This window comes from Echinops telfairi, unplaced genomic scaffold, assembly GCF_000313985.2.
Source record: "Echinops telfairi isolate 266 unplaced genomic scaffold, ASM31398v2 ScPeMD7_10;HRSCAF=50, whole genome shotgun sequence".
NCBI lineage: Eukaryota > Metazoa > Chordata > Mammalia > Afrosoricida > Tenrecidae > Echinops > Echinops telfairi.
The window spans coordinates 6,328,005-6,347,205 of NW_022103907.1; the positions used below are offsets into that span (position 1 = coordinate 6,328,005).

A 19,201-nucleotide genomic window follows, 5' to 3' on the forward strand; every position below is an offset into this window, starting at 1 on the left:
ACCATCAATGAGAGTAGCTGCTGCAGGATGCTTATGATTCCTATGATCCGTAATCGACTCCACAAGGCAACAGGTATTAACATGTGCTTTGTGTTGACTCGCATGTGTTTTGCATACGTTGTCCTTAATCTGAGTCCTTGAGCCTGTCCTTTGCTAATTGAGGATCAGGAAGGTATGTGAGTGTCCTGGGTTGTTTTACTGGCAGGTGACAGATCCATAATTGGAGCCCAGGCATGTCAGGTTCTAAGTGTTTGCTCTCTCCACTGTGCACCAGTATTTTAAGGTAACTAGTTTGCATCTGCCAGCATCTAGCTGAGGCATCCCTCCTATGGGAGGAATGAAAATTAATACCAAACAAAAGTGTAGGAAGGTAGTGTAGGGGGGTGGGCAAGAGAAGAACCTCATTTGGATATTGATAGAACAGATGACTTTGGTTGGAGTGGGAGAAGGGACCCAGAGGGGGCACGTCTCACTCGGCCTGATTCTGCAGTGATGAGCGCCTGTCTGGCCTTTCCACGTTTGTATGACGAAGTGACGTTCGTGAAGGCAGTGCATCCTTCTATCACCATACTTGGCTGTGTGCTGGTGGGAGTGTCTAAATCATATATTCACGAACTCACATATTCTCTGGAGACACTGGGTGGTGCAATGGTTTGCTTAACATGCTCAGCTGCTAACTAAAAGGTCGGAGATTAGTGTTCACCTAGAGGTGCCTCGGAAGAAAGGCCTGGTGATCTACTTCTGAACAATCTGCCCTTGAAAACCCTGGGGAACACAGGTCTACTCTGACCCTTGTGGGATCACCCTAAGTCAGAATCCCCTTGATGACAACTTACCTGGTAAATCTCCTGGATCTCTAGTACAGGGATCAGGATCAGGGCTCAGACGTCTCATGAATGTGACCCCGGGGGCTTCTGCAGTGCTCTCTGAGAGGCGAAGCACATCATAGGTCCCTGCTCCCAGTGCTGTCTGGGGAGACGAGGGACCTGTATGCTGAGACGCTGCAAGTCAGAAGCTGCTTCCTGCCCAGTTCCACCCCCGTTCACTCACCGCTCACTGGCCTCATGGCCCTCAAAGTGAGAAGAGTAGCTACTGGCGTGTAGCATCCCCTGTCACATCTACCATGTTCTCTCCTGATCTTATAGCAGAGGATGGTTATCCACCAGCTCCCATCCTGCAGCGCCCTCTCTTGGGGCTTCTCAAGAGAAACCAAACAAGGGAAGTAACTTTGATCAACAGTGACTACGTTTATTTGTGTAGGTGGGGTTATTTTTCCTGAAAATATTTCTCTTCTGTTAGGCACCCAGACTGAATTTAGTGTTTGCGAAAATGGAAGAAGGGACCCACCAGTGGGGGGCACTATCCCTGTCAGGAGACAGGTTGCTCTGAAAAAATAGCTGTACTTAGAAAGGCGACCCCAAGTCTAGGCAGATTTATTCCAAAAGGTAGCTTCTGGCCCAGACTCGAAATCAAGATTTCGTTTGACTGTTACGTGCAAAGTGGATCTGTGCCAGTTTCTTGTGTGACATCAGGCCTTGTCTCTCTGCTTCAGCGGATCCCCCTGTGATTTCTGAAGAGAAAGGGCCCTGTTACCGACTGGTCAGCAACGGAAGGCAGTGTATGCACCCTCTGTCTGTTCACCTCACCAAGCAGCTCTGCTGTTGTAGCGTGGGCAAGGCCTGGGGCCCCCACTGTGAGAAATGTCCCCTCCCAGGCACAGGTAAGACACACAAACAGGCTCTCTGGGGGACATTGGCAACCTGGGCACTTTTTGCCTTCTGATGTGAAAGTGATGCTTTAATAGCACAGCGTGTTCTCATCCCATTCAAGGACATCCTAACATGCAAGGTCGAGCCCCTGAGAAAGAGTCACAGGCAAATACATTTGCTCATGTCTGTGTAGCGTTAGACTCCCAGTGAATGTTAAGAGCAGCCATCACAACGAACCTCAGTTGCTGGGCCTCTGGGCCTCCTGGTTGCAAGTGTAGAGAGAACGGTAGGCTCTGCGGGCTTTGACTTTCCCAGTGGCGGTGGCTGTCCTTGGGCCCATTTGCTCATTTGTGCCACCTGTGCTGCCTGTGTTGCTTGTGAGCGTTGTGCTCAAGTGTGTTCAGTTGGATCCCAGAGCCTTGTAGTCGTGATTGAGTTTATCCTGTGACAGTGCACTACTCAGTGTCGAGCCTGCCCTTGATAAACGTCCATGGGGAGATGGATATTAAAAAAGATGATTCTGTTTCTTCACTTTGGGGGCTAATTGCCTATTGCCTCATGCTCCGAGTGGATAAATCTGTCTCTCCAAGGGCCTTCCCACCACCACTGAGTCACCCCCTTCTCTAGCCAGGTCAGGCAGGGGTGAGCAGAAGACAAGAAAGCGCATCATACCGTGCACATGCTGGGCATGAGCTCATCAGAGGGAGTAGGCCTAAACATGTCAATTAATGTATTCCCTCAGGTTCTTCTTACCTGGGTAGTGCATTGACTCTCAGAGTGACCATTCGTGTCCTGCAGCAACATAGCAGGCAGGGGTTAGATGTAAATGTCATGGTCTACATTTGTTGGTGGTTGGCATCAGAAAGAACTCGCAAGGTACAGTCAAATACAACGGTGGTGTTAAATTGGTAGACTGAGCGACTTCAGGAAGCCCCACGTAGTACCCTCTTGTGGGATCCAATAGATGCGTTCTTAAAAAGTAAACGCTAAATCAAACAAACGATATTCATGATTCATAGGCACGTTTCTCTCGTGACTTGTAAAACCCTGTACACGAGAATAAATCAGGATGGTGAATGAAAAGGAAGCCACCAATGCTGAGCCAGTTGTGACTCGTAGCGTCGCTTATCGGATGGAGTAGAACTGTCCCGTAGTGTTGCCGCGGTTGTAAATCTTGATGGGACCCACTGCCCATCTTTCTCCCAGGAGCTGCGGATGAGTGTCAAGCCGCCAGCCTTTTGGGCAACAGCTGAATACTTTGGCGGCACTCCTCCCCAAATTGAAAAGTTGAATTTGAAAATACTACCAAGGACAACATTTGAGGCTTCACCAAATTTTGTGTATGTGAAGTTTTAAGGCAATTAAATACTTAACCCAGGAATACTTCAATATTTGGTAGAAGAACACATTTTCATCTGGGATATCCGCTCTCGATTCAGAATCGCCTTTTCTAATGAAATGTAAGAATGAAGTTCCATTCTAGGTGATCTTTGGAAAAACCATATTTCAGCACGTTTTAAGGAGGATTTTAGAGTTTTAGTTTTATTAAAAGGTAATTTTTAGGTCCAGGCCATTCAGTAGGAGATCTCTTGTTCAGTGGAAATGAGAAACGACTCAGGCTGCTTTCCAATATGAAGTGGAAATAAAACGTTGGCCCTATGCTGCCTGGTGGCCATATTGGGTTAACTGCCCCCCCCCCACACCACCCTCAAAGGGATTCATTGGTGTTTTTCTCCCCCTCTCCCCAGCCACATGCCGCTGCCCCATCTTTGTCTTTCTCCTTTGCTAATGAATGGGGATTAGTTAGGGTCCTGCAGCACCATTTCTGGCATGGATATGATTCCAGGGCATAGACTAGCTCCTGGCCCTCTCAGTGAGTACACCAGCTGGCACGGTGCTTGTGGTCAGCCTCGTGCTCGCTAGTCCTCCTGTCCCTTGAACACAACTGCATCCTCATTTGGCATGTTTTTCTCTCTTGATTGCTACCTACTACCTCTTTAGCTGTTTCCTTTCTTTGATTCCTGCTCACTCTTCTGAGACCATCTCTTCAAAACTCTGCCCCTGTGCACCCCTTCCTCAGCCAAAGCCCTAAGTCAGTGGATCACACTGTTCTGGCTGAACCCCTTGGCTTCTTCCACCAAAACAAATCATGACTCTTTCGGCACCTCATTTCCCCGAGTCGTGAGCACTGGTTTTATTTATTTCTTTTTTAATGCTCTCGTCTTAGCTTTCTTGCTCATCTTCTTAGCTTAGGGAGAAGTTACCGAATTCCTTGTCGATCCCTCATGAATGACTCCCAAAGCTGGGGGAAAAGGAGACAGCCTGATGTGTTGTTGTTGATATTATACATATAGCATACGATGTATATAGTATGTAAAATATCTCTTCTAGTAGAAGGCCTCCTAACATACAGATAGCGTAACATACAAGGGTAAGTCGAAGAGTATTGCCTTTGGGGTTCCCATTCATACGTGCACAGGTTGACTCCGAACAAAGCGTGTTTAAGCATGTCTCTGTCATCAGTGAGCAGTTGCAGACACGTTCTCTCGGTCTTGCACTTTGTCTTAGTCTCAAGACACTACTTTTTTTTTTTTTTTAAGAAAAGATTCTTTTTGTGCCAGGGGAAAGGATTTATTTTTTAAGCTGGGCTAATATAAGAATTTTAACAAACATTAAGTGGTCATCTTCCCAGATCCCTGATTAAGGGAATGTTGCCCTAATGAACAACAATTTCTAGATGGATCAAGAGATAATCCCAGAGAGGCAAGACCCTCGACCTCGATGGATGGAGAGCATGAAATTACCACTGATGGGATCGCTCTCCCTTCGTTCAGCCTTTTCTCTTGTAAGGGAACATCTTGACCTCAGCAAGCTTTCGGTGTGAAGGTTCCAAAAGTGTGGCATGAGCTGATCTTTTCCAGTTAAACTAGTAGAAATTAAAGCAAGATTAAAGGTAACGAGGATGATTTTATGGGTCATATAATAAATGGATTTCACCAATATAATCCAGAGAGCAACATCTAGTCCGAATGGTGGTTTCCAATAATCTCCTGGGCCAGTGAAGTCCTAGGTAGAGAGTCCGCTCAGGAGATGCGGCATCTGAATGTTGGGATCCTGCACCGCACAGGACAGAGGGGTTATGAAGAAGTTTTAAGAAAATCAAAGACTCCACTGGTGAGAAAACTCTCCGACCATTGCACAGAGATATTATTTATCCATCACCGGTAGCGAGGACTGTCACAGGAGAATTTCATTGTGATACCTTGCCACATGCAGCCCACAGCCCTGACCTGGTGCTTTCCGACTTCTTTTTGTTCCCACAATTCAAAGACCAACGAAAAGGAGTCTAATTTGAATCCCTTGAGGGTCATGGGTGTTATTTTGGCATGGCATAAATTGAAAAGCATAGAATTCTTTGGAGAAGGGCTAGCGAGATGAAAAGACCACCGTCAGAAGTGTAGAGACCTAGAGACCTAGAGATGGAAGCTGTGTCAAGGGATAGTATCTTCACATTTTGATATTTTTGTTTAATAAGAGTTTCTAAAATGTTGTAGCAATACTCTTTGACTTATCCTAATATGATGAAATATATACTATAATATCTTCTAATTGGTTGCTGATGTATTTACATGTTACACAAAAACATATCTATGATACCTCTTAAGTGGCTAGGGTAAGAAATTAAATGAGAAATGTTTAGTAAGAAAGGATTGTTTTTGTTTTTGCTGTAAATCCTAAAGTTTAACAGCTATGTAAGCATATTTGCATCTGTTTTGAAGTGTTTGAATGTAACTATGTAAGTGATGATTTATTAATAGATATTCAGCATGATATTTTCCTCTGTATAAGCTTTGCATGTTTAGATTTTTAAAAGGAATATTTTCCCATCCCAAATCTAGCTGCTTTTAAGGAAATCTGTCCTGGTGGAATGGGTTATACAGTTTCTGGCGTTCATAGACGCAGACCAATCCATCACCATGTAGGTAAAGGACCTGTATTTGTCAAGCCACAGACCACTCAACCTGTTGCTAAAAGTACTCATCCTCCACCTCTCCCAGCAAAGGAAGAGCCAGTGGAGGCCCTGACCTTCTCCCGGGAACACAGGCCAGGAGTGGCGGAGCCAGCAGGTGAGATGGGAAAGGGGTCGTGAACTCTGGCTCTCGATGCCTGTTCTTTGCTTGCTCTGTCGGTGCCTTTCTAGAAGTGGGTTTCTCAAGCTTGACCTTGTAGGCTCTTATAGGGGGTTGGACAAGACTTTGTTGTGGAGGACCGTCTCCTGGGCATCGTAGGACGACATGAGCTGCATCTCTGCTCTCATAGCTTGGGCGTGCCAGTGGAAAGCCCACCCCAGGATGTTATAATCCAAAAGGTCTCCAAATGTTGCCGCTATCTCAGGGCCAGGTGTGGGAATGCTCCCGATTGAGAACCACTGTTCTAAAACAGTATTTATCTAAAAGGTAATGATAGTCCATGGTCATCTCAGGATATTGTCTCGATGCCTGCCTGTGACCTTGCTTTCCTGGTGTTTAGTCTTGGACAGTGATTTAATCCTCCAGGTAGTAGCCCTCATTCATTTTGTGTCTTGGAGAGTATAAAGAAATAATTTTTAACAAGGCTTAAAAAGTTAAAAACATCAACTGAGCTTCCATGGTAAGAAGGTCTAGTGGCCGATCAGAGCTAATGGAAGGGGGACGAAAGGAAGGTAGGATAGAGTGAATCCGAAGATCCCGGAGTTCACCCAGAAAGGGGATAGGCTTTGCCAGATGCCACACATCATGCTACCTATGACCCCAGAGCACCTATTCCCCCATCGGTGGTTGAGGTCTGATCGCAATCAGGGAATGTGGATACAGCAGACTTGATGCCTATCATTCTGGGGTTCAGAAAGAGGGATCTGCACTATCCCGGTTTCCTGATATAAACTGGTTTATGATCATTGTCTCTGTTACCACACCCCTTCTCACCCCCAGAGAGAAGGAACGAAAACCTTTGATTATTACCGAGTATTTATTTACTCTAATAAAGCTCTGCTTGCCTTTTCATCATTGATTCTTAAGTCACCAGGCAGGGTCCTCAGGTGTGGAGCTTCCCAGACAGTAAAAGAAGGCAATGGTCAAAACAAAACCCAGGGGCTGTGCAGTTCAGTCTGCCTTATAGAGACCCCAGGTGCTTCAGAGTCAAACTGAGCTCCAGGGTTGTCAGGTGCTGGTCTTTTGGGAAGTAGATCTCCAGGCCTTCATTTGAGGCACCTCTGGGTGGGCTCACACCTCCCCTCCTTCAGTTAGCATCCCACCCAGGGACGACACCTTGGTTGTCAGATCTGTTTTTCTGGGCTCTCAGCACTGTGTGTTCGAGCCTATTTTACCCCACTCCTGTGCTTCCTGAGCGTCTCCCGGCCAGGCACAGCAGGTGGGACCTCCCCTGGCTCTGACGGTGTTGGTCCATCTGGTCTTCTGCCCCGTTGGGATGCTCTAGCCAGATGTTTATAGTGTTCATAATCTGCACTGGGGGGAGGGAATCGTCCCTGGTCCAAATCCTGCTCCAGAGGGTGTGACCTTTCTGGGTCATGGGCGAGGCAGAGAGAAAAAGGGTTGATTCTCTCCACCTACAAGAATATTGCAGCAGTGACTTCATTGATCTGAAATCCTTATCGTTCTAATGAGTTATTGTCTGTTACCAATGTTTATGTTTATGGAGACACCAACTTTTTGTGAAATGTCCCGTGAACATTGGACTGAAGTTTGAGGGCTGATGCTAAGGATTGGTTAAGGAAGAATAATTCCTCCAAAATACAGAGAAAGCCCCTCCCTCCTATGATTGTGAAATATGTAGTTTGTTCCACATATTTATGATCTCTCAGAGGCTCTGATGGATTTGCGGGATATTTTTCTTCATGATTTAGTGGGTATAGCTTTCTGTAATGCTCATAAAAATGTATTAATTGTTGAGAATGTAGCCAACTATTGTTAAAAAAGTAGCTTTCATTTTTAAGATTAATGCATTTATGAAAACATTCCAAACATTATAAACTATGTTAAAAATAAGTATTTGATTATTATATGTGTTTTCTAGGCTAAGGGAAGTTGTATACAGCATCAAATTTAAGCATAAAATAATGTACCAAGAAAGTGTTAACTTCTTTCATTTTTAATAAATTACCTAGATTTTTTAATTGATAAGGTTTGAAAGAACTTCATTCTCTTGTTGTACCACTTGAACCTCTCTAGCTGAGTTATGATATCTCAATGATAAATTTACCCTGTAACATCCCTCCCAAATGGGAAATGGACATAATTCGCTTTGATTGCTTTTTAAAGTTGAAATATGATAAGTGAATCCTCTTACATTTTACTAATGGTCTGCTTTCTTTTCTGATTTTAGTGGCAACAGCGCCCTCTGAGAAGGTAATCCACTCTTCATGATAAATCCTCTTTTCCACCTTCACAATGGTTTTCTGTTAGTTATGTGTGGATTTTTTAGGCTTAAATACAGTTATGTGTTTTCTATGGTTAAAGAAAAGGTAGCATTTATTCATTGAAGAAATACTTATGGAATTCTTGCTGTATAATTGGCACTATGCTTATTGGTAGGAAAACAGTAGAGGCCAAATAAGACAAAAATCTTTTTTAAGCTGAAGTTCTAATGAGAAAACAGTGTTGGAAACCTGTAGGAATTACCTAGAAACAGAAAAATCTGATAATGTTCATATCATCACATAGTCTCAGGGTCAGTATATAATGAGTGAAACAAAAATAGCAACCAGAAGCACTGCCGCCTGACTCAATTCTGACACAAAGTAGCCCCATAGGGTAGATAGACTGCCTCCACTGGCTTCGGAGAGTTGTACGTCTTCAATGGGAGTAGAAAGCCTCGGTTTTCTTCAGGGAGCAGCTGGTTAGGTTTGAACCTTTACTTTGTCGTTAGTAGCCTCTCACTTAGTCCACTTTGCTACTGGGGCTCCTTATAAATAGGTGAAGCACTTATGAATTCAGATAAAATTTGCCATACATGTTTGAATTGAATTAGGATAAATAACAGAGTTTATCCTTATGAATCAATCAAGTTACAAATACTAAATTTCTGCTTCTGAAAAATGGTCAGAGAAATTTTTATGAATATATTGTATTTGTAGGGTTTTATTTGCATAGAATGGCACTATAAATTGGAATTTATTAGCATGAAGTACTCAATATACATTTGCTGGATTTAAGTCCTATTTATGCAAAACGGCTGCTTTTCAGACTGTATTTGGTAAATGCATTTAAACCAACTGTTTTCATTTAATGATAGCGTGGAATTAGGTATGTATATACTCGTGTATAAGCCGAGTTTTTCAGCACATTTTTAATGCAGTTTAATGCAATTAGGTGCCTCGACTGATATTTGGGTCGGCTTATACTCGAGTATATGCGGAGTGAATTTTATTGTGGTAGTTAATTTTATTGTTTCTTTATTCATGTATCATTCAGTTGACAAAGACTTTAAGCGTTAGAATTTAGCCCCCACATACATATAAGAGGGCTTTAAAAATTTTGCGGGAAAACTTCATTATCTTTTAATTCTATCATTCCATGAACCTTTTGAACTGCCCTCCCATATTATAAGTTATTATAAATGGTATTTAAAATCTTAGATTATATATATAGGATATCACACCAAACCCATTGCCATCTAGTACACTCTGACTCATAGTGACCCTCCAGGACTGAGTAGAAGTACGCCATAGGGTTTCCCAATGTGTACTACTTCGGGGAGCGACTACCACGTATTTCCTCCTCAGAGTCATGGGTGGGTTTAAACTGTCCACCTCTGAGTTAGCAGCCAGAACTTAATGACGACGCCAACCTAAAAACCAAACTCCGTGCCATTGAGTTGATCCTGACTCTTCGCGACCCTGTATGGCAGCCTAGAACTTCACCCTCTGGTGTCCCTGTTCATAGGAGCAGACAGCCTTACCTCTCTCCTGAACAGCCCAGCATGGAACCCATTATGCCTTCAAGGCTCCCAGAGATAGGAGATAGTAACATATCTATTGTGTCACAAGTGCTGAAATAATTGGGAAAAAGGAAATTATGATTTTGGAGTGATCGTGCTCATGGGGGGGGGGCATTGATTTATACTGGTCCCAAGAAACAGACAGATTTGCAGTTTTTACATGAGCATTTGCAGCTCTTGGGTAGCAACTCTGAAGGTCGGTAACATGCAGCAGTTCGACATTTTGTAAACTTTGAGTTGAGTTCTACTTATGCATGGAGGAATCATTTAGCACATGGCTGGTCTAGCATCCGCCGGACAGCCTCCTCTTGACTTAGTTTTCTTCTCCGTTTATAATTAGGTTTATGGTAACTCATTAAGGATCCCCTAACATTTTCTTTTATGCTATTACCATGGTTTATTTTGGGAAGAATGAATGGAGAAACAGCAATTGCTGTGGTAATGGCACCTTGCCAAGGCCTCATGCTGTAAAGTCGAAGCAAGAGAAAGAGAAAGGAGGATGGCGGGGTGGGGAGTGACATGTGGATAGTGGATAGTGGAGGGAGTCAGTCTGGGGAGCCGTGAGAAACCTGGTTAGGAAGAGGACTTGTGAGGAGCTGCTTTGGAAGACTCAGAATGAACTGCTTCTCAACTGAACTCTACCTGTCAGGTAGAGGAGGGCTGATTGTTGACTCGGGAGCCTGCCTCCCTGGTCCCTTGGGGCATTCTGTCTGAGCTACAGGAGCCAGTAAACCTCTGATCATGGTCTTCTTTTTATTGGCATCGGTCCTGGACTACAGGGAATGTGCTATAACCAGGACTGTATTCTGTAACTGAGAGAAAGATGAGGCGTTCTACTCCCATTAACAGTTACCAGACTCGGGAACTCACGGGGCAGTCCTTCCCTGTCCCGTCAGGTCATTAAGTAGCAGCATTGACTCCATGGCACTGAACTTGCCCTTTGGGTTTTGATATTGTAGCTAGTCTGTCGTTTTTTTTTTTTAAACAAGGAAAATGTGAAAGCAAGTAATAACTGATCGATTATTTCTGGAAGATGATTTCCAGCAGGATCAGCAGAGGTAGGAGAAACAGGAAGCCCAATGGACCAATTAGATTAAGATGAACTGATAATGAAGTAAGGAGTCGTGGAGGCTGTAGATATGAAATAAGAGGAACGGGTGTAAGGAATTGTGCAAATGGGAAGAACTTGGATTGAGGAATGAAAGCCAACAAATGACTTTAAGTCTGAATGATGGGGACTGGGACTGGCTATTGCTTTAAAAGCATCTCTCTTTGGGCCTCTGGGAAATGGGTGTGTTTGACCAAGGCTCACCCCAGCTGGGAAACTCAAGAGTGGACTATAGTTGAGGTGCAGCAAATTGTTTTTGGGGGTTTTTTTTAATTTGACATCATCACCCAGGTTTTTGTCTAATGTCATGTGATAATTCTTTGCCTTTCTAAGAGTATGATGAATGAAGTAAAAATAGTAATGTGTGGGAAATAAAAGTATGAATTAATATTTTTCCTTTGTTCCTCTGTCTTCATTCCTCTCTGCTTCCCTTATCATCATTCTTTTTACATATGTATATATTTAATATTACCATTCAGGAAATACCCTCACTGAGTCAAGAGAGGACCAAACTTGAGCCTGGTCAACCTCAGCTCTCTCCAGGAGTCTCAACTATCAACCTGCACCCACAGTTTCCAGGTAGCCGTGTTACCTATGCTGTTTATAAGAGTAGTAAAAGAGCAAGATCATGGATGTCCTGTGTGTCTTTGATTTTAATGTTTGTCATCAGAATCGTAGTTGAAGTTAAATGTGAAAAATATATTTGAATCAGTTGATTGCTCTGTTGACAATGTGGGGTCAATGTAATCCGGGGATTCTAGGTCTTACAAGTATCTGGCTGTTGTTAGGCCCCACTGAGTCCCTTGCAGCTCATGGCATATGATGTTACATCTACTAAAATAGGATGAAGAAAGACAGGTTTTTCTCCGTTCTCTGTAGTTAGGAATTTTATATATTATGAAAACATTACCGAGGTTCACCATTTAATGCAGGATAATTTTTCTTGGCATTTGAACCTCTCTCAAGTATTCTTGCTAAATGTTGAGACCAGGGCTGTAGATGAATAGCTTGGCCTTTAGGAACCTCTGACAGGTCTTTATAACAAGAACTGCTGTGGCTTATTAGTATAGTCAATTAGGATCCCAGTGTTCCTATTTTTAAGGCTTTAATTTTCTTTTTCTTCATATAGCAGTGATTGAAAAAACGTCACCACCTGTACCTGTAGAAATAGCTCCTGAAGCGTCTACTTCAAGTGCCAGCCAAGTCATTGCACCTACTCAAGTAACCGGTAGGCCCAGTACTTTTCCTGCGGTGTATTATATGGAGAAGTCAGGGGATGAGGCTTACTGAAAATTACACCACGACTCTATCCAATGTATAAGATTGCTCACGGTGGGGTTGGTTTCAATAGCAAAGATTTGGAGATAATATATATATCGTGAAAGAAGATGATTAGGTTTAAGTAGATTTTGCTATAATTATGCAATGGAATGTCATGGATATTACAATGATATTTTAAGAGTATTTAACACTACAAGAGAATTCTTATGACAATATTTTTTAAACTCTAGGATACAATATTGGCTCCAGGTTTATTCTTAAATGTCTATAATCACAGAAAAGTAAAGTGAAGGAAAATGTGCCCAAGTGTTCTTTACAACCTGATGATAGAACTGTGTCTACTCCTTATCAATATATTTTTGCCTGCTTTCAAAATATGTTGCAATAATCATATATGGTCTTAACCATGAAAGATTATACAATATACCATGTCGTGAAATAAATGCAACCTAATAAATAGTAATATCCTTCCTGTATAATGAACTCTTTTAAATTAATAAGAAAAACCCTTCTAGAAAAATGGATAAAATGTAAACAGACTATTTAAAAACAAAGGAATATGATAGAAAAATAATGACCTCACTCTTAATTTTTAAATGGAATTTAAAATCACCCATTTAAAAAAAGCACCTTTATCAGTTTTCAATAAGAGCTATTTTGGTGAAAGAAAAAAAAAAGAATTATTTTGGTGAAATCAAGACGTTGACACATCGCTGATGGCAATGTACCCTGGTCCTCCAGTTTTTCTGGAGGACAGAAACTCAGAAAATTAACCCTTAAAAATATTTGGAATAGTTGAGGCAAAAATTCTATATTCAGATACCTAGTCTCCAGAGATTATGACAGTAGTTCATGTAAATGGATATTAGGGCTGTTGCTAGTGAAGAAAAGATAGAAATAGCTTACATGTCAGCTGTCAGGTGTTTGATCATGATGTTGCTCAGCTACGTGTGCTGGAATGTTACACTGCTGCCATCAAACTATGCTCTAAGATTTTTTATTACAAAGTCTAGCAGGAAATGGTCATTGTGTTAACTAGAGAATGCAGCATCCAAAATGAAGGATGTTGAGTATTATACTAATGATACAGTATGTAATACATTAAGAAAAGAGTAGAAGAAAATATACCAGATATTAGCAATGATTGTTTTTTGTAATGAGACTTGGGCATTGTTCGGTTTTATTTGAGGAGTTTTCTCTGTTTTAAAACATATTTGAAATGGAACATATAGTATCATTAGTTTCAGGGAAAAAATCTGCTAAAATGAATATCTTAATTGAGCTTACAATGCCCTTGTAGGATAAGGTGACCAGATTTTAACATTGGTAAAGCAGGACACCATTGATAAAACTCATATCCTGGCGAAATAGCCCCATGGCAGCCGAAAACCGTATACCCTAGCTTGTCGTGCATTCTTTCCAAAAATCGGGACTCTTTTAAAATGCCGCGGGACACGGGAAAAATTGTTAAAAATCAGGACTGTCCCACCAAAAGCGGGACGTCTGGTCACCTTATTTTAGGATCATGAAGTTAAATTAGCAGACTATGACAGGAAACGCCCGTAGAGAAGTTCTACCTTCCCTTAGACTGCGTCTTCTTCAGAAACCAGCATTGTCTCACTTCAAAGAGAAATTGCAGGGCTTTTAAGCCACTTTTCTCAAAAACCGTGGCTACAAGTTCCATGAGCTAGTTGGATCGAGACACGATGGACATCATCTTTGGTATATTTTGGAACCAGTTCTTCCAAATAGACGGCTGTGATTACTCAGCAGATTGAAGTGAGGGAACGGAAGCCAGTTGTGTGGACTCCAGATGTCGGAGTCCAAGGGTCCTGCATAGGGCTTGATGAGGCTGACTTTGGAATAGTGAGTCAGCAGGTCCTCTTCGGAGATGCCTCTATGCTGACGCAAACGTCCATCCTTTCAGTCGGCTTGATAGTTTGTACACTCAGGGCCACTGCGGAGGAGAGCAATGCTACAGTGCTAGCTGCGCCGTGCATTTCTAGGGTGATGAAATGAAGTGACAGTGATTTTTCAAACGGTCATGACTAGTAATGCTCTCTCTAGAAGACTATGAGTATGTGCCCCGCGTTATCAAGTAACAGTCAGGCATCCTGCTGTGCACTGTGAGGCACACAAACACATACTGTACCAGTTGGCCAGGAAGGCTCTTCCAATTCTTTAGCTGACTGTTTAAAAAAAAACCAAAATCACAAAACTTGCAGTGTGCCAGGAAAAAAACGGTGCAATTCTCCAATTCTTTCTCAATAGTGCATTTCCATTTCCTAATTTAAAGATAGACTTTAGCTTTGTGCATTTTTCTCAGTGTACATTATTGACTTCAGTGGACAAACCACATGCAAACTACCTTTGTAGAGGATAAGAAGTTTGGCTAGATAACAATTTTAAAATTCTACATGCAGCTCGATGAGGATAATAAATGGAAGTTACTTAGCTTCAGCAGAGCAGAGTTTTAGAAATGAAGCCAACTTGCTATACGAGGTGTTGGAAGAAAGCTTAATTTAAGTGTGGTAGAAAAACAGAGCTAACGTCTTTTATCATATGTTTGAAGCATGAATCTTTCCTTCCAGGAAATTGCAGTGACACCGATTCCCTTTGCTTCTTCCGTTTGGCAGTTGTAGGTCCTTCGACTTCCTACTACAATAAAGAACTTGTTCAGAAATCATCCACAAGGAGGACATCATACATAAAGTGTTGATGAATCCAAATAGCTTTTGCAACTTTAGAGCTATGTTCTATACTTTAAGCCATAGGTTCCCAAACCTATTTGACCTACCTCCCCTCCTTTTCAGGAAATAAAATCAGCACCCCTGGAATTAAAACCTTTTGTACTATAACTCATAATCCAGGATCAAGTGCACGTATCCGTTTTTGCAGCTCCGGTCTCATTCCAGCACCCTCAGGGGTGGGTTTCACCTACTTTGAGAAACACAGTTTTAAACAATAATCTCCATTAGAATCAGAAGACTTTTGTATTGAGCTTAATTTGTTTCAAAATATAGATGTGCCTGTTAGTTTGATATGAGTGTTGAATAGGAAGGTTTAGGAGCAAATGAACTAATTTGTTACACAATAGGTTTTGTCTAGAATACTGACACACACACCCCCACCCCCCAAAAAAAACCAACAAAATCGGCAAAGAACTCCTATCAGTGAGGTCAATTCTGACTCCTAGCAACCCTGTGTAGGACACAGTAGAACTTCCCCATAGGGTTTCCAAGGAGGTCATCTTTAGAAAGCAGCCTGACACATCGTTCTCCCCTAAGGGGACTGGTGAGTTTGAACCACCAACCTTACGGTTAGCAGCCAAACACTTAACCTATGTGCCGCAAGGGTTTCTTTCTAAAAACACAGAGGATCGCTATTATTTGCCTACTGGTTTCTTCCATAGGTTAAAGAGAGAGATAGAATAATAAATAAGAGCTTGAAAGCAATGTAATCAACTTCACATTGTTCTGTGATGATATCTTTATGATGGTGAGATAGGATGTACCCTTTTCAGAGTCAGCCAAACACACTTTGACATGTAATTATACAATGAGCCACATACTTACAGGAAATAAGTGATATTTTCCACTCTTCATAGCTGACTTAGTGGCTTGCAACATCATTGGCATTCTGTTTCCAAATAAATTATACATTTCAGCATATAAATTCTTGATTTAGCATAGTGTCTTAATAGCTCAAGGTTGGGTTGGAAAATCAGACCTTTATTTCTCTGGCAAATATTTACAAAGTGGAAACATCTGTTTCGATTGTTGTGGGACCATTTATACTCATTGTGAGGCAGTTAGGAAGCCAGGGTATTTTTGTAAGCCTTTCCATGAATTAGCATTTGATGCCTTCCTCTGGTTCATCCCGAACTTTCCCCATGGCCCTTGCAGGTTGGCCAGAAGTTATTATTTGACTTTCATGACTGCTTTGTAATTATGATGGCCAGAGCATTTTAAAAACTATTTACTCATCACATTTTTTCCAGAATTCAGACTTTTAAAAATGTTTGTCCCTGAAGCATATTACCAGTGTCATTACAGCCTCAATAAACTATGCATGCTGATGGAAAATGGGCTTTTTTTTTTCATCCTTTGGCCATGTACAATCACCGTGCCTTAAATTTCCAGTCTCAATTTATTTATTTTGAGTAATCACATCATGAGAAAAACGCTACAGGTCGGCATTGCCATTTGCATATATTGCCCCCAAAAGTTTTCTTCTTTGTTAATTTTTTTTAAACACACTGAACTCTCACTGTTTTTTTTTTTTTTTGAGAGTCCAGTGATTTTTGATCGTGGTTCTTTCTCTGAATTCTAAATGCACTCTAGTGAGACGAATAGAACACGGTATTTGACGACGTGACGAGGAGGCTGTTTCAGGGACACCCATAGTCCGAGAGAGGAGCCCAGTCCTGAGAACCGGGACCTGGCGGAGTTCAGAAGAGGACATTGGCTCGATGCCCTTTGTGAGGAGCCACGGTGCCCAGGAGAATCAAGATGGGACCATTCACTGCTCTGAGACCAGTGTTGTTGGTGTGAAGTTGATTTTTGACTCAGAGCAATTTCATGACACAGTAGATCTGTTCCTAGGGTTTTCTTTATGGGCATAGGTCTCAAAGCATTTCTCCTCCAGGGCGGCTGGATGCCTTTCACCCACCACCCTCTCTGCCAGCTGCCCGGTACATACCCCTTGTCCCATCGGCCTTCTTCTGAGGGCCTGGGCAGCTAGCGCTTTTCCTGTGAGGCTTTGCCGCAGTGTGGGGTATCAGAGCCTGCTACACAGTCTGCACAGGGGAATGCAGGTTTGCACACGGATGGAGCCATGTGGGAGGAAGTTTCTATTACATGTTTCCCTTTAAATAGCAACTGACTGCTGTTCGTTAACTTTGCTAACTTGTGACTAGAAAGAGGTGTTAGGAAGGTCATGTGCCCGTTTTCTGTCTGTCCAAAAGCACAGGATCCTATGGCCTGACCAAATGGATAGAAGGTACCTCTCCTATTACCCAGGATGAAACTTGTACTAGTGAATCACTCACGTGGAAAAGAGGACAGCACAGAAGTCTAGTGCATTTTAGAAAATGCCCCTCCTGCTTTTGATGTACAGGTAGTTCTAGATTTATGAAGTAGACCAGGTCCTAAATAAGTCTCTAAGAATTTGTAGGTCAGTCAGACTAAGCCCTTATTAGCCTTACGTTAGGGCGAAATAGGTGCCCTGATGGGGCTGTTGGGTAACCATTGGCCTGCTAACCACAGATCGGTGATGCAGAGCCACTAGGTGCTCAGCTGGAGAAAGACGAGACCATTCTGCTCCGGCAAATGTCTGCAGCCTCCGGACACCTGTGTGGGGTCTCGATGAGTGGGCTTCAATGACTGAGTTCCATTTTGTTTGTTTTGGTGCAAGTAAGGGCCTGGAGCTCTTTCAGTGATTTAAAAGCTGCACGTGCAGCAGTTGCGTGTGATTGTGAAGAAGAGCTTGCTGGGGGTATAGACCCAGTGCCATCAAGTTGTTCCTGCCCACTCACTCACTCACTTACCCACCCACTCACTCACTCACTCACTCACTCACACACTCACTCTCACACTCATTCATACACTCACACACACACACACACTCACTCACATACTCACACATTTACACACATTCACACACTTACACTCTCACACTCACTCAAACTCACACACACTCACATACTCACACATATACTCACACACACTCTCACACTCACATACTCACACACACACTCATACACTCACTCACATACTCACACATCCACTCACACTCACTCACTCACCCACTCACCCACTCACTCACTCACTCACTCACTCACCCACCCACCCACTCACTCACTCACTCACTCACACACACACTCCCGCACTCACTCCCACACTCCCACACTCACTCTCATACACTCTCATACACACTCACTCACACACACAAACTCACTCACACACTCACATACTCACACATTTACACACATTCACACACTCACACTCACATACTCAAACTCACTCACACACACTCACACACTCACATACTCACACATTCACACACTCACATACTCAAACTCACTCACATACTCAAACTCACTCACACACACTCACTCACACACTCACATACTCACACATTTACTCACACTCACACTCTCACACGCACACACTCACACACTCACACACTCACTCACATACTCATACTCACTCACTCACTCACTCCCTCACTCACTGCCATCTAGTAGATTCCTGCTCATAGCAAAGTAAAAAGAGTATAACTGACCCTGTGAGATTCTGAGACTATAAATCTTTACAGGAGTAGAAAGCCTAGTCTGTCTCCCTCAGGGTGACTGATGGCTTTGAACTCTGACCTCAGGGTTAGCAGCCCAGTGCATTATTCACTACACCACCAAGGCTCTTCCTGACATATAATTACACTGTATAGCAGTGATTCTCAACTTTCCTAATGCTGCAAACCTTTAATACACTTCCTCGTGTTGTGGTGACCCCCCCCCAATCATAAAACTATTTTTGTTGCTACTTCATCACTGTCATTTTGCTACTGTTATGAATCTGGCGACCCCTGTGAAAGGGTCGTTTGACCCCTAAAGGGGTCACGACCCACAGGTTGAGAACCGCAGCTGTATAGGGTTTCCTAGGCAGGGGCTGAAAGTCTTTATGAAAGCAGACAGCCTCCTTTTCCCTCGTGGATCAGCTAGTGGGTTCGGACCAGCAGGCTTGCAGGTAGCAGCCCAAGGCTGATTGACAGCACTGTTAGGGAACATTAGCCTAACATTAAAGGTCCAACAGGAGTTGCCCATCCAGGGTGGACATCGGTAATCCTGGTGCACCCTTCAGTGGTGTCAGTGTAACTTTATGTATTTATTTATTTTAGCATAGCCTTAGTGCTCTTCTGGCCAAGATCAACATTTTCAGTCTGTATCTATATATGCTCAACCTTGGTGGTAATCAACTGGAAATCCTCAAATATGCAATGTGAATATCATTTTGACCTTACTGTTCTTCTTGAAAATACTGGGTTACAAGAAATGGCCATTTTATTTCATCTCATGGCCCAAGACTATACCGAACTCACTGCCATTGGC

At 42.7% G+C, this 19,201-nt stretch overlaps 1 protein-coding gene across 1 annotated transcript in view; it reads left to right on the top strand.

Annotated features, from left to right (window-relative positions):
• LTBP1 (latent transforming growth factor beta binding protein 1) overlaps positions 1 to 19,201 on the top strand; it is a 476,077-nt gene that overhangs the window by 308,286 nt on the left and 148,590 nt on the right. Inside the window, exons 10-14 of the mRNA XM_045287025.1 lie at positions 1,553 to 1,720; positions 5,609 to 5,836; positions 8,091 to 8,113; positions 11,292 to 11,391; positions 11,942 to 12,040. Of these exons, the coding sequence (XP_045142960.1) occupies positions 1,553 to 1,720; positions 5,609 to 5,836; positions 8,091 to 8,113; positions 11,292 to 11,391; positions 11,942 to 12,040 (618 nt within the window). The remainder of the gene's footprint in view (positions 1 to 1,552; positions 1,721 to 5,608; positions 5,837 to 8,090; positions 8,114 to 11,291; positions 11,392 to 11,941; positions 12,041 to 19,201) is intronic.